At 46.5% G+C, this 23,196-nt stretch overlaps 1 protein-coding gene across 3 annotated transcripts; it reads left to right on the top strand.

Annotated features, from left to right (window-relative positions):
- The first annotated feature begins 494 nt into the window (after positions 1–494).
- TMEM220 (transmembrane protein 220) lies at positions 495–20,393 on the top strand. Of its 3 annotated transcripts, XM_051824492.2 has the most exons (7): positions 495–675; positions 1,005–1,034; positions 5,094–5,258; positions 6,953–7,013; positions 9,610–9,733; positions 11,346–11,405; positions 19,144–20,393. In XM_051824492.2, the coding sequence occupies exons 1-7, from the start codon at positions 583–585 to the stop codon at positions 19,277–19,279; spliced, it is 669 nt and encodes a 222-aa protein (XP_051680452.2). In that variant the 5' UTR covers positions 495–582; the 3' UTR covers positions 19,280–20,393. The 3 variants fall into 3 exon arrangements, with proteins under 3 accessions (XP_051680452.2, XP_069917494.1, XP_051680453.2); XM_070061393.1 differs by lacking the exon at positions 5,094–5,258 and having other exon boundaries at positions 497–675; positions 1,005–1,031; XM_051824493.2 differs by lacking the exon at positions 5,094–5,258 and having other exon boundaries at positions 499–675.
- Positions 20,394–23,196: the final 2,803 nt, after the last annotated feature.

Raw genomic sequence — 23,196 nt, 5'->3', positions numbered from 1 at the left:
AATATATGAAAACCTTTTATAATAAAAGCCCTTGGAGTCAGATGAGGCTGTCTGTGGAAAATCTGTGAGCCGTAGAAGATTCTAATATAACCGTCTACAAATTACCATAATGCTTATGTGGCTTTGCAGGAGAGTGTTGGACGGAAATGCGTAAATACCGATGAGAGCGCGCGCGCGCGCGCACACACACACACACACACACACCCCTCCTGTTTTCCTCTTTTTTCTACTTTCTCTACGAGGAAGGCAGCCTTCGTGGAAACAGGCTATGGAGCTGGAACTGAGTCTGGGGGTTCCCTCGAGGAGGCGCCGTAGGCCCCCTGGGCGTTCACTTGCCCCTTCCGAGAAAGGGGCACACGGAGGCCCGCCGCCAGCCACGCTCGGCTCCGCACACGCCCACCAGCGGTCACTCTGGGGACGGAGGAGGCGCGGGCGCCGCGACGGGGAGGAGTCCGGGCCCCAGGCGCCGCCCCGCGCTCCCGAGCCCCGCGCTCCCGAGCCCCGCGCTCCCGAGCCCCGCGCTCCCGAGCCCCGCGCTCCCGAGCCCCGCGCTCCCGAGCCCCGCGCTCCCGAGCCCCGCGGATGGCGCCGGCCGCCGGGCCCCGCGCGCGCGCCCTGTGGAGGGCCTGCAACGCGCTCATGGCCGCCTTCTTCGCCTTGGCGGCCTTCGTGCAGGTCAGGCGCCGCGGGGGCTGGGGACACCCGCCGGACTCCGTGCTCCGGGCTCCTCCTAGGGCCAGCTGCGGTGTAGACGGACGCCCAAACCCGAACACAGCACTCGGGTTTCTGCCTGGGTCTCCAGCTCTTGAGACACGGATGTGTCCCCCCCTAACCACGCCGCACACCTGGGCACCCGATTGGGGGCTGTCCCTTGGAGGCTGCTCCGGGGGCTCCTGCGTCCTTCCCGGTTAGGCCGGGTGTTGGACGGGGGCGGGACAGGAACAGGCCACCGCAGTGTGGCGGGACGGGATGTCAGCTGACGCCTGCCCCTTCTGTCTTTCCAGGTCAATGATCCCGACGCAGAAGTTTGGGTTGTGAGTATGCGCTGTGTGAAAACCGTGTAACTGCCCGGAATGCGCTCTTGTATCTGCCCGTCCTCTGCTCACATCAAATGCTTCCTAAGTTTTCTTTCCCTAAAAAAATTTTTTGTATGCGTTGGGGTGGGTGGTGGTGGTGCAGAATTAAAGTGACAATGTAAGCTGTGTGTATACATTCCCAACTTTCTGGAGGTACAGAGGGCTGTGCACAAGGAGAGAGAGAGAGAGAATCATACCAGCAGTTCTTGCTACCTTAATGACACCAGGCCTTTAAAAAAAAAAAGAGAGAGAGAGAGTTTGATTGATTGATTTGAAAGTTAGAGTTACAGAGAAGAGACATACAGAAAGAGACTGGAAGAGGTTCTCACAGCCAGGGCTGGCCAGGCCAGAGCCAGGAGCCAGGAGCTTCATCTGAGTCTCCTACTTGGGTTGCAGGGGCTCAAGCACTTGGGCCATCCTCCACTGCTTCCCCAGGTGCATTAGCAGGGAGCTGGATCGGAAGCGGAGCAGCCGGGACAGGAACGGCGCCCACATGGGATGCCGGTGTCGCAGCCTGTGTCTTTACCTGCTGTGGCACAGCACGGCGGACACCAGGCTTAACAACAGCCGGAGCCTTTATCTTGCCCTGTGCTGGTCACTTGTCATGCGTCATTGCTCACCTTGTGGACAGCTATCCAAAGGATGTCCTTTACTCAGCCTCAAGAAAGCTAAGAATGACAGTCGGCTCTCTGTGTACGTGTGGACGGCTTCAACCACTGGTGGCTGGGAAATGCTGGGGGGGAAAATTGCACATGTCCTGAACACGTACAGACTTCCTTTTCTTGTCGTGATCCCCTAGACCATATGATATAACGATTGCTGACCTTGCGTCGGGTATCCTAAGTCATCTAGCGATGATTTCAAGTCCCTGGGAGGATACGCCTAGGTTATATGCAAATACTATGCTGTCCACCGGGGGAGGGGGTCCTGAGTGGCACAGCTGAGGACACATCTGGAGAACCAAGAGTGGACATTTTCAGGGTCTGCTGAGCCATCCCTCATGACTTCCCAGCCAGAAACCCCAGCCAGCGTTGAGTGGGCCTGAGTCCCAAGGTTCTGCTAATTCACTGGGTTATAGAAAGTCCCTGAAAGCCATAACACTACAAGCAGGCATTCAACCTGGGCTCAGATGTGAACTGTTTAAGGCTGGAGGAGACAGCCCAGTGCATTTTCTGCAATACCTGGATGTTGCCTAGTTTCCTTCTGTGTAGATACATAAGGCTGTATGACATCACCAGCGAGAAGATGTGTAGGCTTTGGAATAGCAGTGAACCATGGACAGATGAGCAACAAGAGGAAGCCTGGGGAATTTTGCAAAATCCTACATCGTCTGTTTATTGCCTGGTATTTTTCCAGTGCAGTGGGACTGCATTCTGATATGATATATTATCCAGACTCACAGGTCCCTGATGAAAATCAAATTGCCCCTTCCTCAGTTTCAAATATTTCCCTGAAGATAAGTCTCCGATATACAGCTTACTGTTGAATTTCTCACTCTGGCATTGTGCATAGCAGGTTAAGCTAGTGCCTGTGACCAAGGCCACATCCCGTATGAGCAGAGGTTCCCATACCAGCTGCTCCACTTCCAGTCCATCTCCCTGCTAATGCACCTAGGAAGGCAGATGGAAGATGGCCCAAGTGCTTGGGCCCCTGCCATCTACGTGGGACACATAGGTGCCCTTTCTTCTCACATGGACCCATGCAGCAGCTTCCCCACTAATTTTTTATTTGAAAGTTAGAGGTACAGAGAGAGAGAGAAGGATCCTCCACCTGCTGGTTCACCTCCCAAAGGACCCCAAAGGCCAGGGCTGGGCCAGGCTGAAGCCAGCAACCAGGAGTTTCTTCCAGGTGTCCCACGTGGGTGCAGAGGCCCAAGCACTTGGGCCGTCTTCTTCTGCTTTCCTAGCAGCATTAGCAGGGAGCTGGCTGGGAAGTGGAACAGCCAGGACTCGAACTGGTGCTCCTATGGGTTGCTGGCATCTCAGGCAGCAGCTTGACCCACTGCTCCACAACACTGGCCCCCTCCCGACTCTTCTATCTGCTTCTAGTCTCTTGCACTCCTAGCACGCTTCCTGTGTGCCACTTTCTGCTTCACAAACCCCTGTCATTTCCCAGGAGCTCGTAAGGTGAAGCTTCCCAAGTTGGACCCCAGGCTTGCCACAGTTTGGATCCTGCCCTCCTTCTCAGCTTGGCCTTTGAAGCCCCAGGCCAGCTCTCATAGTTATGGTGCCCTGCCTGCCACAGTCTACCCGAGGACTGCTTCAAATGCTGTCCTCTCCCCCCCCCACCACCAAAAACCGTCCTCAGAAATCCCAGCCACTCTTCTTTCTAGGCTTTTTTGCGGTGTGAACACATTCAGTTTTGCACCAGAGCTGGCCCTGGCCCTGCCGGCTCCCAGGAGGATAAGGAATAATTCTTCCCTGCTGTTGGCTGTCTCCAGGCAACCTCACGTGGAGCTGGCTTTACAGAAGTCCTTTCTATGTTGACTGTCGTATGAGTGAATGCCCCTATGGACAAACACTAGGTTACTGAGCTTTGGGGGCTGGCGCTGCACCCGGCTCATCCCCACGTCCCCTGTATCACCCCTAACCCATGGAGGACACTTGTGTCAGCTGCAAATAATGGTAAATATGACCAGCATTGGGTCATAAAACCACAGGGCACCTCACTGAACGAGAAGTTGGGATGTGGCTGCTTGATGGTCCAGTGTCGTCCAGGACCTGGGCTTTCTGTCTTTGGTCTCTGCCATCCTCTCTCTATGAGTTAGAGCTCTCCTCATGTTTACAGAATGGCTGCTGCAGCTCCAAACATCTCATCTCCAAAAAACATCCCAAGTGGGCAGAAATAAGGCAGGGGCAAAGTGAGTTTTTTCCTGCTCTTTCTTACCCTTCTTTAGAGGAGGTTTCTTGGGAGACCCCCCCACCCTGCCCACCCCCAGCAGGGCTGCTGTTCAGATTGTGCAGACCAATATGGTGTGTTGTCACGGTTCATTCTGGTAGGTCAGCTCCCATGCATACCTGTTGTTACATGCTTTCAATATCATCCCCCTTGACCCTGGGAGACACCATTTCGTTTCTGGAACGGGAGCCCTGGGTTTCTCAGAAAGCCTTTGTCCCGGCCCGCAGCCAAGCCAGCGTGGGATTAGCAATGACGTCCAGGCTCTCGGCGCCTGTGTGTTGCATTGAACTAAATAGTGTAAGGGAACCCCACACTGCTCGTAGTTGGTTTTGCTTTGTTTTAAATCTACTAACAAAATATAAAATGCATTGTACATAGAGTCTATGGGGTTCACTGAATGTTGTTTTAATATGTGTACTAGAGGTAATGATTTCCAGTCTCTTCTCTCAAACTTTATAATAGAGAAAACATCGACATGATGATTACTGCGTCATAATTGCCGTGGGGAACTGTGACTTTAAAGAATGGTTTTGTTCCTGTTTGTTACAAGTGCTGAAACAAGGTTTTAGACTTCTTAATGTATTAGTGACAGATACATTTGAATGCACATTTAAAAAATACCTCGCAAACATTTTTTATTAAAGATTTATTTATTTGTTTGAAAGAGAGATAGAGAGAGAGGGAGAGATCTTTCATCCACTGGTTCACTCCCCAGATGGCCACAATGCCCAGCACCGGGCCAGGCCAAACCCTAGAGCCCAGAGCTCCACCCAGGTCCCCCAACATGAGTGGCAGGGGCCCAGACACTTGGGCCGTCCTCTGCTGCCTTCCCAGGTGCATTGGCAGGGAGCTGGGTGGAAACGGAGCACGCGGGTCTCAAACCAGCGCCCTACAGCACCACCCCCCAAACATTTCTTATGGAGAGCACAATTAAATATTTTATGTTACGTATGTCCTCTCTCTTTCTCTCTCTCCCTCTCTCTCATTAAGACATGAGGGCACCTAGGGAGGGAACTTGCTAGAAAAGCAGAATCGTGGCCTTTACCTGAGGCCTCGCGGTCAGAACCTGCATTTTAGCAAGCTCTCTCCAGTGACTTCTGCGCATGTTAACATTTGCAGAGTCCTGATGGAGCCCTCAGCAGCTTGCCTGGCACCTGGGAGAGATTACCTGCCTTGCAGATGTCAGCACTGACGGATATCCCAGTACCCGCTAGCAGTGGAGTAGAAAAGATGAACAGAGCCTGCAATCCTGGTGCTCTCTCTCCGCAGGGTCAAGACAGACAGGTTATTAGAGTGAAAACAAATCGCTTTAGATGTGCAGCTCTGACAGCCTCCAGATAAACTGAAGCTTTTAACATAAGCCCAGCAGTAGATGTGGTGAAGTGGCTGCCTTTCTTGGAAGGCCTCAGACTTCCTGTAAGCCTACTCTCTCCACTTGCCCCCTGCCCACACACTTGCACACATACACCCATATACACACTTGCATACACACACACATACACACAATACACAACATTAAGCTTGGCGAGAGCCTGTTTGCTATAAATGAGGCTTGGGAAGAGAATGTCTTTGGAGCCAGTCTTTCAAATCCCAAAGGAGCTCATCAGAATCTTCCGACATGAGGAGGCTGAACTTCTTTCTCTGTGGGCACCTCTGATGTGTTCAACATTGGAAAACTTCCTATGGAATATTAGGCTGCATGGTCCATTGGGTCAGCCCCTGCAGGGCCGTCTAGCTGACCATGGCTACTTTTCATGGCTTCTTTTAGCAAGTGGCAAGTGAGGAAAGGTCGTTTTGGCATGGAAATTGCTTAGAGAGATGGGGAGCTCAGCATGTTTTGTTTTGTTTTTGAGATTTATTTAGTTATTTGAAAAGCAGAGTTACAGAGAGGCAGAAGCAGAGAGAGAGAGAGAAAAAAAGAGAGAGAGAGTCTTCCATCCACTGGTTCACTCCCCAGATGGCCACAACGGCTGGAGCTGCACCGATGCGAAGCCAAGAGCCAGGAGCTTCTTCCAGGTCTCCCATGCAGGGGCCCAAGCACTTGGGCCATCTTCCACTGCTTTCCCAGGCCATAGCAGAGAGCTAGATCCGAAGTGGAGCAGCTGGGACTTGAACCAGCATCCATACTGGATGCTGGCACTGCAAGTGGCAGCTTTACCTGCTACGTCACAGCGCTGGCCCCTCAGCATGTTTTAAGATTGATCCAAACTCTGTGGGCAGCTGGTGCCACAGCTCACTAGGCTAATCCTCCGTCTGTGGCGCCGGCACACCGGGTTCTAGTCCCAGTTGGGGCGCCGGATTCTGTCCCGGTTGCCCCTCTTCCAGGCCAGCTCTCTGCTGTGGCCCGGGAGTGCAGTGGATGGCCCAAGTGCTTGGGCCCTGCACCCCATGGGAGACCAGGAGAAGCACCTGGCTCCTGCCTTCGGATCAGCACGGTGCGCTGCGACAGCCATTGGAGGGTGAGCCAACAGCAAAGGAAGATCTTTCTCTTTGTCTCTCTCACTGTCCACTCTGCCTGTCAAAAATAAAAAAAGAATTATACAAACTCTGTGGGCTGACCTTGTGGCCCAGCAGGTTACGCCATAGCTAGTGCTGCTGGCATCCCATATGGAAGTGTGAAATCGAGTCCCTGCTGCTCTGCTTCTGATCCAGCATTCTTGCTAACGAGCTTGGGAAGGGAAGGCAGTGGATGATAATGCTCACAACAGCCAAGGGAGCTAGGCCACATGGAAGCTAGGAGCCAGGAACTCCATCTGGGTCTCCCACGTGAATAGCGTGGACTCCATACATGAGCCTTCTGCTGCCTCCCAGGCCACATTAGCAGGCAGCTGGAGCAGAGGCAGAGGCAGGACGAGACCCCAGGCACCCCAGTATGGGATGTGGACATCCCAAGTGGCAGCTTCACCTGCTGCACCACGCACGGTGCCTGACTCGGAGCATACTTCTTAACTGACATCATTTCTTGTTTCTGCTAACAGGTGATGTATGCGATCCCTGCAGTATTGACCCTGCTTGTTGGATTTAACCCTCTCGTCACAGGTATGAACCCCTGAATTCAGAGTGGAGTTACAGCAAATCTGACTGTCTTAGAATAATCAGAATGTGTTTTCCCACCTCCCAGGAGAAAAATGGGGCTAAGTCTTTCTTCCCGCTTCTGATAATGAAGGCACCGTTTCAGCCCCGATCATCCTTACCCGTCTTTAGGAGCACTGTACGAAATCGTGCCATGGGAAGTCATCTTTACTTATTAGACCCAAGTCCTCCTTATACTGAGCTATAGGAGTGGTTATGTAGCTCAGCCCAGGAGAGACAAGGGTTTCGGTCACTGCACCGATTTCTAAAGCACAAAACCAGTGTAAACTCAGCAATGATCTAAGTGCTAACCTTGTGTCTCTGTAGTCAGTGGCAATTGATGTCTATTCCATACTTATTTTTTTAAAATATTTATTATTTGAAAGGCAGAGTTACAGAGAGGCAGAGGCAGAGAGAGAGCTGGTTCACTCCCCAGATGACCACAGCAGCCAGAGATGAGCCGATCCGAAGCCAGGAGCCAGGAGCTTCCTCTGGGTCTCCCATGTGGGTGCAGGGGTCCAAGGACTTGGGCCATCTTCTACTGCTTTCCCAGGCCATAGCAGAGAGCTGGATCCGAAGTGGAACAGCCCCGACTCGAACCGGTGCTCGTATGGAATGCTGGCAATGCAGGAGGCGGCTTTACCCACTAAGCCACAGCACTGGCCCCTATTCCATATTTCTTTACAGTGTAGTTCAACCCACTCTCTTTATGAATTCTTTTTAGAGCAATACCACTCCCATTCACGATTTTCTTATTTGGAATTTGTTCAACAGTTATGTACCTGAACTGCCACTTATGTACAGAGATTGCTTACAATGTCTGAAACAAGTCTCATTAATATATGTTGCTCTTGGCAATAGTTTGGATATTAGCTGTGGTATCCTCCAGAGGCCCATGTGTTAAAGGCTTGGCCCTATGAGGACAGGGTGGAGATATGATCCAGTTATAGGACAGGGGTGGGGAACCTTTTTTTGTTTTTCCCTAAGGGCCATTTGGATATTTATAACATCATTCGTGGACCATACAGCATTATCAACTTGAAAATTAGCCTGCCAGAGCTTTATTGAATTTCGAGTCCTGCCTGCGGTCGCCTTGGCAGGGCCAGACCTGATGATTTCATGGGCTGCATGTTCCTCACCTCTGATCTAGGAGGTGGGCCTGGTGGCAAGTCCTCAAGTCCCTTGGAGGCTGATTCTCATAGAGAAGGCTGGCTTTGTGAGCCAGACTTGGGCCCAGCTTCTGCTAGTGCGGCTTGGCAGTCCTCAGGGGCATCAGGATTAAGACCAATGATTGGTTCCCACCTTGATGGGGAAAATTCTAGTTCCCTAAATGCCTGGGCTCCTCGTTCAGGTCTCCAGAACTCTGTATCATGAAGGTGGGTCTTCAAGTTGGGACTCCTTTAGTTATATAAGCTAGAAAAATACTCAACAACTCAAACGTGCTCTGAGGGGGGAAGAAAATGTATCAGTATATGAGGACACGTCAAAAGGCCTGGAAAAATAGAAAGAAAAGTTTATTTGGGTGCGATAAACAGTTGTTAAAACCCATGCATAGTTTTTTCCATAATGTGTACCATCCATGAACTTTTTGAAGTCCCCTCACATGGTGGATTTCAACATTTTTTTTGCACGAGAATAAATTTATCTTTTCATTTCACTTTCTGTGAGCGTGTAGTTCACTAAGCAGATGTGGTGGCGCTGACTCCAGGCGCTGGTGGACTTGGAACTTAACGTTTCTCTCCACCTCTCGGGCCCGCTGGTCCATTGCTGTGATTTCACACCAGAGTCCCACGTGGTAGCCCTGCAGCTCCTGGCTCATGTCTAACAGACTCTATTCCAAGAGGATACAGGCTTTGCTTCTTTACTCTCCCAAAGTCTCAGACTTGAGTTGCTGGCCCAGATTCACCATCTGTTCATACCGTGCCAGATCCCTGTGGCTAAGGGCATAAAATGCATTGCTTCACCTGGCTGCTGTCCAGTTCCCAGGGTGGTCGTCCTATGAAGGAGGAGTTGCTAGGCAACCAAAACAACAAGTGACCACTTAAGTTTATATAATCAGGACTAGGACTTCTATGGTTGTCATTCCTGAAAAAAAAGAAAAAATGGAGTTTTTTCTGAATGCCTTTCCTGAAAGCACATTATAAGAAGACACACACACAGGCCAGCACCGCGGCTCACTAGGCTAATCCTCTGCCTGCGGCGCTGGCAGTCCGGGTTCTAGTCCCGGTTGGGGTGCCAGATTCTGCCCCTGTTGCCCCCCTTCCAGTCCAGCTTTCTGCTGTAGCCCGGGAAGGCAGTGGAGGATGGCCCAAGTGCTTGGGCCCTGCACCTGCGTGGGAGACCAGGAGAAGCACCTGGCTCCTGGCTTCGGATTGGCGCAGCGCCGGCCGTAGTGGCCATTTGAAGGGTGAACCAACGTAAGGAAGACCTTTCTCTCTGTCTCTCTCTCACTGTCTAACTCTGCCTGTCAAAAAATAAAAAAACGACACACAGGAAGACATCATTTTTTTTTTTTTTGAGATACTCTAACATAATTAACAGCATCAGGATTATCTATTTGTAGGTAACTTCCTTTGGAAGAGTGTGTCTGCAGTACACATGTCAGTTTGCGTGCTGTGGGCTGTGGGCCTGGCCTACCACTTCTTGCTCCACACGCAGCAGAACATCTTGCATGAGGAAGAAGGCAGGTGAGCAGTGACTTTTGCTCTTTGGAAGGGTGGGGTAGTACTGAGAATTCTTGGATTGTGTTGCACCACCACCTTCTCTGTGCACAATGAGGATTTAATTATCGTAGCTATACCACGAGGAGTAGGACGGGGCAGGGGGTGGGGGAGGGATATCATCTCCCTTGTAAGTGGGAGAAACTGGGGAAATGTTAGAGCCAGGATTGACCCCCAACACTGTGCATCAGACTCTACTCTTTCTACTGTGGGCTGTCATTCCGCAGCACGTTGTAGCCTGCTGGGCAGCTGGAGTTTGGCTTCCTCGCCACTGGCAAGGGTGCAGTACAGCAATCGTCAGTGTAGTCTAGCGAATTCACAACTTCACCCGCATGCTAATTCACTCTGCTTCCAGACAAAGTCTTACCTACAGCCAGTGCTGCGGGCTCGGTCTGGAACGTCTCGTGTCACCTCCCCATCCCGACCCTTCCTTCCTGTTTTGTCACCTCTGCCTTTGCTCCCTTCTGCCCTTGACTCCCTGGCCTTATTAAGAGCCCCTGTACTCTCTTCTGCTCCGCTGCTGAGATCTGCCAATACCACACCAAGATTCGGACACGTGAAAATTAGGCATCAGGAGAAAGCTGCTGCTTTGGTTCAGGGCCTCACAGTTGGCAAACTGGAGAGCCAATCAGGTTGGGTCTCTAGATGGGAATGGGTGGGTTAAGTCTCCTCCAGCTTGAAGCCCATTGGTTATGGTGAATGAAAGGTGGGGCTTCCAGTGTTACTGGCATCATATGACTTTTTCTATGGAAGAGAGAGGTGCTTTTAGCACGTACATCTAGAAGCTTATACCCATTCCAAAATTATTTGTCTGATTCATTCCTCTTCCCTAAACACTAACCCAATCTGCTGCAATCATACTCAAATTATGTGTTGGTTTGAGCCTTCCTAACACTGAAACGTCTAAGAAAAATTTTTTAAATGACCGATCAAATCTGGCCTTATTTTCTTGGTTGCCTTGTTCCTCCCAGTCAATGATGCATCCTCATATGGTTTTTTTTTTAATTTTTTTTTTTTTTTGACAGGCAGAGTGGACAGTGAGAGAGAGAGACAGAGAGAAAGGTCTTCCTTTGCCATTGGTTCACCCTCCAATGGCCGCCTTGGCCGGCGCGCTGCAGCCGGCGCACCGCGCTGATCCGATGGCAGGAGCCAGGAGCCAGGTGCTTTTCCTGGTCTCCCATGGGGTGCAGGGCCCAAGCACCTGGGCCATCCTCCACTGCACTCCCTGGCCACAGCAGAGAGCTGGCCTGGAAAAGGGGCAACCGGGACAGAATCCGGCGCCCCAACCGGGACTAGAACCCGGTGTGCCGGCGCCGCTAGGCGGAGGATTAGCCTAGTGAGCCGCGGCGCCGGCCCTCATATGGTTTTTAAAAATACGTATTTAATTCTGGGAGGTGTCTATAATATATCTGCTCCTTTAGATAGAATTAATTTTCATTTGGAGAAAAATAATTTATGAGTCATGACCCAATGAGAAAACATACTGTGGATGCTATATATCTGGGGAAAGTTACCCCGCCCAAATGCCCCATCAGGTGGTCATGGAGGGGAGGTGACAGCCCTGTGTGCTGTTTTACAGGGAGCTGTCTGGCCTGCTGATTATCACCGCATGGATGAGCCTGTGCCGCAGCTCAGCAAAGTAAGTTTTCAACCCATTAAAACAGGACACGTACTCAAGGTTTATAAAATCAGGTGGTAATGAACACACTGACATGCACATAAAGACAGGAATCTTCTGAAAACAGTCTCCTTTCCTTTTCCTAAGCAAAGCTGATCATAATCGGCATTTCATGATCACTCACGTGTCCATGACTGTCATAGCTTCCTCCGTGACTCCAGCAGTCATAGGCAGTGGCTGGCCCAAAGGGTATTTCTCAAGGTAAAGGAAAATGATCTTAGGAGAAAGTTGGGAGGTTTGGGAAAGATTGGAGAGCAAAGAAAATATAGATGTGCAAATACAGGTAAATCAATGTCTGTTATAAAGCAGTGGTGATGTTTTGTGGGGTTTAAGCATACGGAGAATAAAAATATGTAACCACAGGATCATTTAAGTTAGAAGGATAATCAGAGTTAAAGTGTCTGAGGTCATTGGATTATCTGGGAAGAGGTAAAAGTACCAATTGGTACTGGACTTTGGTAAGTCAAGGGTTCGTGTTGTAATCCTTAGGAGACATAATAAAAGCATAGAAAATATTGAAGACAGGAAAAGAGAAGGGGGAGAAAACATAGCACAAGTGGGACAAATAGGAAGCCAATATTAAGAGAAATTTAAACCCAGATATACCAGAAATTATATTAAATGGAAACAGACCATTGAGAGTCAGAGCCTTTCAAAGTGTATAAAAAATGAAAAACCTAACTGTAGACTGCTTACAAAAGATAACCCTTAAATATGTAAAGATTGAAAACCAAAAGATGGGAAAAAAAACTATACAAATGCCACATACATGAAAGCCAATATAGCTATTTTAATAACAAGTAGACTTTAGAGCAGAGAAAAAAGGGGGGTTTCTGAAGGGATTGCCTTTATTTCCTTGTTTTAATTTTTTATTTTGAAAATTCGCAAACACAAAGTCAGAAAGACTACTATATGAATCAGGTGTACCCATCTCCTGGCCTCAGTAATATCAGTATGGGTCCAGTCTTGTTTCTCCTATGCCACTACCCACTTCACACCCCCAGACTATTTTGAAATAAATTCTGATAACACATTGTTTCCTCTGCAAATATTTCACTATGTACCTCTAAAAGAAAAACACTTAAAATTAGCCACTTTGCTGTGCTCGCTTCAGCAGCACATATACTAACATTAGCCACTTTGCCATCACACACACACACACACACACACACACACACACATGCTACAGTAAAACAGTAAAAACTCTGGTATTATCAACTTTCTAGTCAATGTTTAACGTTTTCTCCAGTAGTGTTATTAATGTTTGTTCCTTTGTACCATATATTTCCTATGAGCTGGTGTTTGAGTCCAAAGGCTTGACCATAACCTGGTTTCATTATCATCATTATTGCTCTTAGCAGCGACTATTTCATGTAAAATAATAGTGTTATGTACTTCCATCACAATATACAGAACACCCAGTTCCTTATCTGTGACGTTAATGGTCTTAGGTGTTCATTATCTAAATCCACCCATTCATCTGAGTTGCAAAATGGTAGATTCTATAATTATTACACGTTGTCAGCTGGAAAACACCCATAAAGAGAAAGTTTCACAGATCTAAGGAGGCAAAGGAAAGAAAGAAGCATTGGTTCTCTTCCTTTGTTGACTAGCCTTCAAAATTTCTGGCCTGGGCAAGAAATGGTGTGCATTTGTGCTTCTTTATTTAGAGTCATGGATTTCAACGTACGTGTTTCAACCCAGGGCAGTTATCATCTGTGTTGATGCTCAGGCTGTCCCCACCTCTGATCAGCAGCACTTATTCACACTGGCTCCTGAATTCTCTTTGACATAATCCTAGCAATGTTTAGTAACCTTCTTACTCTCTGGTTTAACAAGGTGTTCTAGGCTCACGTTATACCTAGGCACATGATTTGCTTTATATATATATATATATATACACACACACACATATATACATACACATATATATATGCATTTAATTAATTTTATTTGAAAGGCAGAAAGACACAGAGACACACAGAGAGACAGAGGCACAGAAAGAGATCTTCCATCTGCTGGTTTACTTCCTAAATGCCTGCAACAGCCAGGGTTAGGCCAGGCCAAAGGCCAGGAACTTGGAGCTCCATATGGGTCTCCCAGGTGGGTGGCAGGGACTCAAGTATTTGAACCATCACCCGCTGCTTCCCAGGGTGCACACTACCAGGAAGCTGGATTGGAAGTGGAGTAGGCAGGACTTGAATCAGGCACTCCACTATGGGAGGCAGGCAGCCCGAGTAGCAGCCTAACAGCTGCACCCAACACCCACCCCTAGGCTCATGTTTTATGTCCCAGACCTGGCATCAAACATTTCTCCAAGTGTGTGTGAATGTGTATGTGTCATAGATATTTAGGGTTAATACATGTAAATAGATATTTAAAGATAAAAATATTGTATGATATTATATATACCAGTTTTCATTTAACCTTATCAGATATTTTATATCTGATATCTACTTTAATTATGACAAAGTCTCTCATCTCAGTAACCTCAACATAATAACTCATTGGACTTATCCCACAGTAGAAACACGATCTCAATATAACAATATGATTTCTGAAAATTGCCTTTTTCCTTGTCAGGGGGGTAGATCCCATTAAGGTGTGCACTCAGACCACTTGCAATAGTTGCTCTGTGTGTTATGCCACCGGGTGAAAATGGTTAGGTTAATTTATTTCTAGGGATAACTTTGTTTAAAATAGATTATTATTTTAGAATTATGTAAAACATCTACATGATTCCAAAGTCAAATCTGTAAAACAAGATAGATCCAAATAAATTTAGCCTCTAATCATAGTTAGGAAAACTTTCCTCCCTTCTGGCTGGTAAAGTAACTTACCTAGTTTTTCTTCTAATACACATATAGTTGCATTTATACATTCATATCTTGAATTTATCCTGGTATAATGGGATGAAGAATAAGCCAGATCTTCTTCTATGTGGCAAGTGGGCTTAAGATACCAGAAGGAGATACTTTTTTTTTTTTATTTGAAAGTCAGAGTTACACAGAGAGAGAAGGAGAGGCAGAGAGAGAGAGGTCTTCCACACCCTGGTTCGCTCCCCAGTTGGCTGCAGTGACTGGAGCTGTGCCACGGCTGAAGCTGTGCCAATCAGAAGCCAGGAGCCAGGAGCTTCTTCCAGGTCTCACACATGGGTGCAGAAGCCCAAGGACTTGGGCCATCTTCTACTGCTTTCCCAGGCCATAGCAGAGAGCTGGATCAGAAGTGGAGTAGCCAGGACTCAAACCGGTGCCCATATGCGATGCCAGCACTTCAGGTGGCGGCTTTACCTGCTCAGCCACAGCACCGGCCCCAGGACATACTTTTTAATAACAAAAGGTACAGTTTATCAAGAAGACATACCAATTCTAAATTTGTATGTACCTAATAACACTGCTCAAAATACATACAACAAAAATTGACAGAAATAACAAGAAAAAGTGAAAAATCCAAATTATCTTTCAAGAATTTAATATATTACTCCTGTTAGAGCAAGCAGACATAAAAAGAAATCAATGAAGATTTAGAAGATTTTTAATCACACAATAAGAAAGTTGGCCTATGGACATAGATCACCTGTACCAAGAGTGGCAGAATCCCCATTCATGTACACATTGCAGATTTATAAAATAATGGTTTGTGTGTTAGGCTATGAAGTGAGTCCAGACGAATTTCAAAAGACTGAAACTGGCCGGCGCCGCAGCTCAATAGGCTAATCCTCCGCCTTGTGGCGCCGGCACCCCGGGTTCTAGTCCCTGTCGGGGCGCCGGATTCTGTCCCGGTTGCCCCTCTTCCAGGCCAGCTCTCTGCTGTGGCCAGGGAGTGCAGTGGAGGATGGCCCAAGTGCTTGGGCCCTGCACCCCATGGGAGACCAGGAGAAGCACCTGGCTCCTGCCATCGAATCAGCGCGGTGCGCCGGCCGCGGCGGCCATTGGAGAGTGAACCAACGGCAAAGGAAGACCTTTCTCTCTCTGTCTGTCTCTCTCACTGTCCACTCTGCCTGTCAAAAAAAAAAAAAAAAAAAAAAAAAAGACTGAAACTGTAGACTCTGTTCTATGACCACAGTTCAGTTAAGCTAGAAATCATTAACAAAAAGATAAAGAAGCACGGCCGGCGCCGTGGCTCAATAGGCTAATCCTCCACCTTGCGGCGCCGGCACACCGGGTTCTAGTCCCGGTCAGGGCGCCGGATTCTGTCCCGGTTGCCCCTCTTCCAGGCCAGCTCTCTGCTATGGCCAGGGAGTGCAGTGGAGGATGGCCCAGGTGCTTGGGCCCTGCACCCCATGGGAGACCAGGAAAAGCACCTGGATCCTGGCTCCTGCCATCGGATCAGCGCGGTGCGCCGGCTGCAGCGGCGGCCATTGGAGGGTGATCCAACGGCAAAGGAAGACCTTTCTCTCTCTGTCTCTCTCTCTCACTGTCCACTCTGCCTGTCAAAAAAAAAAAAAAAAAAGATAAAGAAGCAGTCACTATATTTGTAAGTTAGGGAATATACTTTCAAATTGGGTTAAAAAATCACAATGGAAATAAAAAAATATTTTGAACTGAATAAGAACACCGTGTATCAAAATATATGGCTGCACAAATTTTAGAAAGCAGCTAAAAATCATATTGGGGAAACTGGTAAACTTAAGACTATATACTGGGGCCGGCGCTGTGGCATAGCAGGAAAAGCCGCTGCCTGCAGTGCCGGCATCCCATATGGGCGCCGGTTCAGGTCCTGGCTGTTCCACTTCCGATCCAGCTCTCTGCTGTGGCCGGGGAAAGCAGTAGAAGATGGCCCCAAATCCTTGGGCCCCTGCACCCATGTGAGAGACCCAGAAGAAACTCTGGCTCCTGATTCAGATCAGCACAGCTTCAGCAGTGGCACAGCCAATTGGGCCAATTGGGGAGTGGAAGAGCTCTCTCTGCCTCTCCTTCTGTCTCTGTGAACTCTGACTTTCAAATAAATAAATAAATCTTTTTTTTAAAAAAAAGAAAGACTATATACTGAAAAAGAAAAAAAATAGGCCAAAAATTAAGGAGAAGTAATAGAAATCCCCAGTTCAATAAGTTAGGGAAAGAACAGCAAGTTAATCCCCCATCACCACTTGGGGTTGGAGGGTGGAGAAAAGAAGAAGAAAATAAACATAAAAAAGAGAACTCAATAAAATGAAAAAAAAAAAACAGATGTAAAAACAGCAAAATTAACCAGGTCCAACAAATATTGTCTAAAATGATTTATAACATTGATAAAGCCTGGCAAGACTAAAAAATGGAAAATAAATGTGCAAGCAAGAGGGGAAGCACACATAACAAATACCAAGATTGAAAAAGAGGACACAGTTACACTTTTAATAATTTGTTTAAATTGTAAGAGGATTGCAAATAACTTAATGCCAATACACTTACAAGTAGATTAAATAGATGAATTCTTTGAAAAATACAATTTACCAAAACTTACACAAGAAGAATTATCTCACAGCTACTAAAAGAAATTAGGTCCACATTTTAAATTTTCCTTAAAGGAAAATTCTGGACTTAGATGGTATAGCTAGAGAAGTCTAACATTTAAGGAAGAAATAATGATGACGTTCAACAGACATTTCCAGAAAACAGGAAATGAAGAAATACTTTCAAGCTTATTTTATGACAGAACAACCAAGAACATTACAACAAAAGAAAATTACACAGTAATCTTCCTTACAGCCACAGATGGGAAAACACCTGTCAAAACATCAGAAAATCAAATCCTGCAATATATAACCCCACCACCAGGGTGAATTTTTTCTAGAAGCACCAAGTTAATTAAACACTCAAAACCCAACCAATATTTTCAACGTGAATGAAAAAACAGAAAACCGTCTTCTCAATTTATATAGAGAGACCGATAAAAACCAACATCTATTCAAGACTTTTTTTTTAAAAGGCTCTTAGAAAATGGATATAGGAAGGAAATACCTAATGAAGGGCTCAATGGTGAAAAGCTCCTTCTGATAGCAGGCGTGAGATGAGTACTCCACCCCGTTCCAGTCACTGTGCTGGCCAGGACTTGAAAGAAGAAAAGGAGATAATACGTACAAGGATTGGAAAGGAAAAAATTAGATTTTCATTATTTGTGGATGACATGGTTTGCTTAGGTAGAAGAAAATCTTAAAAAATTATTAGAGTTGATAACTAAGTTTAGCATGATTGCTGGATTCAATATGGGAAAATCAACTGTACTTCTAATAGCTAGTAACAGAAAATGATAAAAACAAAATGATGTCCTGTGGGGAGCAACTTGGACTAGACTAAGTTACTGGAATTAAGACTTATTCTATGCATCTGCTCTCCCACAATATGGCGCTGGGAGAGGAGGAAACAGCTTCTACACAGCTGCCTCCAGTTCAACCAATAAACTGTAGGACCTGCTCCTGATTGGAGGAGAGCAGCGTACTCGGCGTGTGGGCAGCCGAGTTGGGATTGGTGGAAGAGGACTATAAAAGAGGAGAGAGACAACATGCACCAGGAACATCTATCTGAAGAAATACCTGAGCAGCCCCTGAGTGAGCTGGCCGGCGGTGTGCCGCTCCCCCGCGGAAGTGGGGAAAGTGGCAGGGGGAACCGCCCTTCCACGGAGGTGGAAGGGACGGTAGCCAACCCGGGAAGAACCAGCAGCAGACCCAGGGAGGGCCAAGCAGACAAAAGAACAGCGCAGGGTCCTGTGTCGTTCCTCCACAAAGAGGGGGAGCGACAATGTCCCTTATAATAGCATCAAAAATAACCTCTCAGGAATAAATTTAGCAGAGATTGCAGAATCTCTACATACAGAACTATAAAAATTATGGGAAAAATTAGAGATTAAATAATTTGAGAAATGTGTACTGGTGAAATGATAAACTAGTGACACAGAGCAGAATCTGGAAACAGATCTATATGTATGTATGGATCCTTGACTTATGACAAAGGTGGTATTGCAGGGTAGCAAAGAATGGTGCCTTTTCAATAAACTTCCTGGTGCCTGGAAGAACTGAGTATCCATATGGAAAAAAGTGAAATAACCCATACCTCACAACTTTCATAAGTCAATCCCAGGTGGACTACAGGTCCAACAGAATAAAAGAAAAACAATAAAACTTTGAGAGATGGCAACTTAAGATCTTCAAAATCTTGAGGATGTATAATATATGTCAGGGATTTCTATAAAACTATGAACTATATTCCAATTAAAAACGGAGGTGGTGGGAGTTTGACACAGTGGGTAAGATGCTGCTTGGGATATCTGCATCCTATACTGGGAGTGCCTGGGTTTGAGTCCCAGCTCTACTTCCAATTCCAGCTTCCTGCTAATGTGCACCTTGCAAATAATGCCAGAGTATTTGTGCAAATAATGGCCAGAGTATTTGTGTCTCCTGCCCACGTGGGAGACCTGGATTCATTTCTGGGACCCTCGTTTGACCTGGCCCAACCCAAGCTATTGCATGTATTTGGGAAATGAACCAACAGATTGGTGACCTCTCTGGCTACCTTTCAAATAAATAAATAAATATAGTTATAATTATAAACATGAAGAAGGGTATAATTATGTACAATTGTGTCAATTAAGTGAAGTCAAATTTTGCATGCACATACAAGCTATACTAAAATGTAATGACATGTTTTGCCAATTCAACTTTGTTTCCAGTGCAACTTACATTTTTATTATATTCTTATTTAGAATTTTTTTTTTGGATTTATAGGAATCCAGTTGGTGGAAGAATTCAGTTGGCTCTTGCCATTGCAATTGTTCTTTTCCCGTTTATCTCATGGATCTATGTTTACACCAACAAGGAGATGCAGTCTTCCTGGCCAACTCACTGCAAGACAGCCATTTAAATGAATCCAAGCCGTGAATTTTTTGAATATGATCAGCATTTTATAAACACTAGGGTAACAGGCCAGTTTCCTAGCAGTTTATTTCAGGTAATTTAAGATAATCCTAGGAGGGATGATTTTTTTTTTAAAAAAAGGGGGGATCCTTAACCACTTTTTAAGGCAGTCTGTGATGTCAGGTTGGATAAGACAGTGAGAGATGGGGTCCGACATTCTCTGGAATCCTGAGGGGTGTGGTGTCTGGGTATGGTGGAAGAGGCACTAGATCCAGAGTTAAGAACATGATCTAATTCAGCGTCACCACTCTCCATGTGACCAGGGACAAACACATACACCTCCAGCACTGTATTTCTTTATCTAGAAAGTAGGATTCGTACCGGAGTCCTACTTACTTATTCAGCTGCAAAGATAAAGTCGCTAGTATGAGAGCCCTCTGAAAATATAAAGGGCTTGCGAAAAACTGTACATGATCAAAACAGAGCTGGTCAGAGTATGGGTAACACTGAAGTAGAGCTGAGAGGGCCATAGCCCTGAACTGGCCTCAAGACTGAACCGCCACAGTGCCGTGAACTGAAGGAAGACTCCACGTGAGCCGAACGAACAACAGGCCTTGGAAAGAAAGGGAAATTGGGTAGAAGCAAGCAATTTGGGATCAATCGAGAAGGGGAGAGAGAATATTAATTACAGTCTGAGTAATGAGGCCAAAATCTGTGCACATTTTTAAGAACGTAGGAAGTTACTGAGGTAGGGGACTGTTTCAAAGCTGCATTCTCCAATGCAGCAGCCACTTAGCCCCACGCTGCTATGGAGCACTTGACATGAGGCCAGCGTGACTGAAAAATCTGGTTTTTCTCCCATTTTAGAGTGATCTTCCATTATTAGAAAACTTTTACATGTATTTGAAACGACTTGATTATGTCAGTCTGTTTTTTCAACTGCAAATTTTGTTTTCTAAGTATGTATTTCCAATGAAAATTTCAGTGTTCAAATGAGTGAGCTGTAGGTATAATATACCCACTAGATTTTTGTAAATGTACAAGATGAATATATTTTTATAATGATGTTGAAAAGAATACTTTAAAGATATCTGGTTAAATAAAATAGTCTATTAAAATTAGTTTTGTGTGTTTCTGTTCACTTTTCTATGTGTGACTGCTGGAGTATCTTGTATCACATCTGTGGCTTGCATTTCATTTCTGGTGGACATGGCTGTTTCAAGGCATGTGGGTGTAGTCAGGTGTTGCAGTTGATTTCTCAACAATGTTGCAGTGGATTCCTTTCTGAGAGGAGCAGCATGGTGGGGGCAAGAGGCGCGGAGTCACCACACAGACCCCGGGAGTCGGGTGAAAGCAGGCTGACGCATAGGAAATAGACTCCAGTAGCAGCAGTGCCTACCACACATCAGCAGAGTGACAGTGCGTCTGGTTGGTTGTCTCCGTTTCATAGTCTTTAATACCACAGTAAGCATTCTATAAATATTTGTTAAAGGAGGTATGCAGTTTTGGCTATTTTTGACACAGTGCCCAATGACAGCCTGAAATTCTCTATCAAGATCTTGGATAAAGGAAAAGGAAAAAAAAAAATCCAGTTGGTTCAAGCACCCATAGTAAAATTTAAAGGCCAATGAAATACATGTGAAGCCTTTGCATTTCCCATTGCAAATTTCCTCACATGCTATTTATGGCTTTTATGCCTCCTTTGTCTATTAAAGTCACATGAAGAAATGGGCACACTTGCAAACTGGACATCAGCACTACCCTTCCTCCCAGTCATGCTTCATTTTGAGAAGACAGTAATGTTTAAGGTATGTCTCATAGCACATGCATCTCCCATTATGACTGAATTCCACGAATATTTAAAGTACCTTTTGCATCCCCAGCTGAGCAGATAAAAGACACTAACTTTTGGTGGAGTACTGTCTTTTGAAAAGTGCTTTATTATTGAAGTTCTTTTTAAACTTAACTTTTCAGGGCTGGCATTGTGGCATAGTGGGTAGAGCCACTGTCATAGGCATACCATAAGGGTGCCAGTTAAAGCCCCAGCTGCTCTGCTTCCGATCCAGCTCCCTGCTAATGCACCTGGGAAAGCAGTAAAAGATGGCCCAAGTGCTTGAGCCCCTGCATCCATGTGGGAAACCCCGAGGAGGCTCCTGGCTCCTGGCTTCAGTCTGGCCCGGCCCTGGCTGTTGTAGCCATTTGGGGAGTGAACCAGCGGATGGACTGAGGCTGTCCCTGTCAGACTCTGTTAATTCCACCTTTCAAATAAAAAAATCTTTTTAAATAAAGTAAACTCAACTTTTCAATTTAAGTACTGTTGCATTTCTGTTCCCCAAATATGCCTTCCCACTCCCACAATCTGATTCCACTGGCCCTCTTCTACATCAGCCTCGCATTTCCTACTGCCTGGATGGACACACAAACTGAAACACCCAACCAGCTCCACACCCAGGGGCTGCTCAGTCTCTGACAACAGGAACTCTTGGCTCACATCTCAAGGATCCTGGACAACATTCCCCTAGCCTAGCCTCCCATGCACTATTTCTTGCCGTATCCCCAGCACCCCTTAGTGAATCCCAGTAGCACTGCTTGGTATGCCTGTCAGCATATCCTTTGACGCTTCTGGTTGGGCTATTCTACCTCAAATGCTCTTTCCGACTTATTCCACCCATTTTCCTTCTTTTTTCATGTTATCTCTTTCATACACAACTAAATTCCTCTGCAGGCCCCTAGTCTTTTCCTAACATGACTGCTGGTCACACACATTTCCATCTGTGGATGTCCATCTCTCAAGCTCACGGTAAGGTGTGAGTACAGGAACACATTTGTGGTCACCTCCATGGTTGGTTGAATAATCCCCGCCCATGAACAGTCAGGTCCTAATCCAAATTATCAGGATTACCCAGGTGGGCCCTAAATGTAATCACAAATGTCTTCATCAGAGGAAGAAGAGGGAGGGCAGATTACACAGAAAAGCAGCTGGAGTGACAACCCGGACACCAAGGACGCTAGGCTGCCGGCACTGACGCTGCGGAAGTGGGCCAGAAGCCAAGGCATGCAGAGGTGCGGCTCTAGAGGCCGGGGACGATAAGGAAAAGGATTCTTTCCAGGGCCTTCTGAGGTAACATGACCATGCCAACACCCTGGTTTCTGCTCACTGGAAATGACTTCAGGCTTCTGACCTCCACAACTGCTGAGAACAACTGCCTGTGGCTGTCAGCCACCAGCTCTGTGATGATTCACTATGGCAGCCTCACACGGGTAATATACTTTTACATCCCTGCAGTGTCTCGGTATTCAACAGGCGTATTTAGGTTGACCAGTATTTCTATTTTTTTTTTTTTTTTTGCTCTGACTCAAACTGTCTCTGCATATTCTCTGCACTGGAATATGTCCTATTGGCCATAGAGTGTTCCTGCAGATGAGCCTTGGTATACACAACTACTGAATTAAACATGTGCCATCTATTAAGGCAGCCACTGGGCTCTCAGAGAACTGGCTGGTGGCCCACGCAGCAGGAGCTGGCAGGCACATACCTGTGTGGGCACTTGGTCTGCCTTTTGGTTAGACTCACAAGAGGACCACATGACCTCTCTGGATACCTTCTTACAGAGGGAGGCACACACATTACCTAGGAGTAACTATTGATGTTTTTTGTTTACACAGTAGGAATACCATCTGATAAAAACTGTCCAAAGCTCATTCTCACAGCAGGGGAAATAGGTAAGTTTACCTGAGTTTCTATTTTTTATTATCATTTTTTTAAGTTATGCAGTTAACCCATAAATATGTTCTTGAAAAGAAACAAAACAAAATCTTTAGGTATGAACGGATGAAGCCACGTATGAGGACTATACGCCCCCACCTCAGACCCTCCCCTGGTTTCTTCTGTTTCTAACTTTCAGCATTGGAGATATTATCCAA

This window comes from Oryctolagus cuniculus, chromosome 17 (assembly GCF_964237555.1).
Source record: "Oryctolagus cuniculus chromosome 17, mOryCun1.1, whole genome shotgun sequence".
Lineage (NCBI taxonomy): Eukaryota > Metazoa > Chordata > Mammalia > Lagomorpha > Leporidae > Oryctolagus > Oryctolagus cuniculus.
This window is presented reverse-complemented; position numbering and strand designations above follow the sequence as displayed.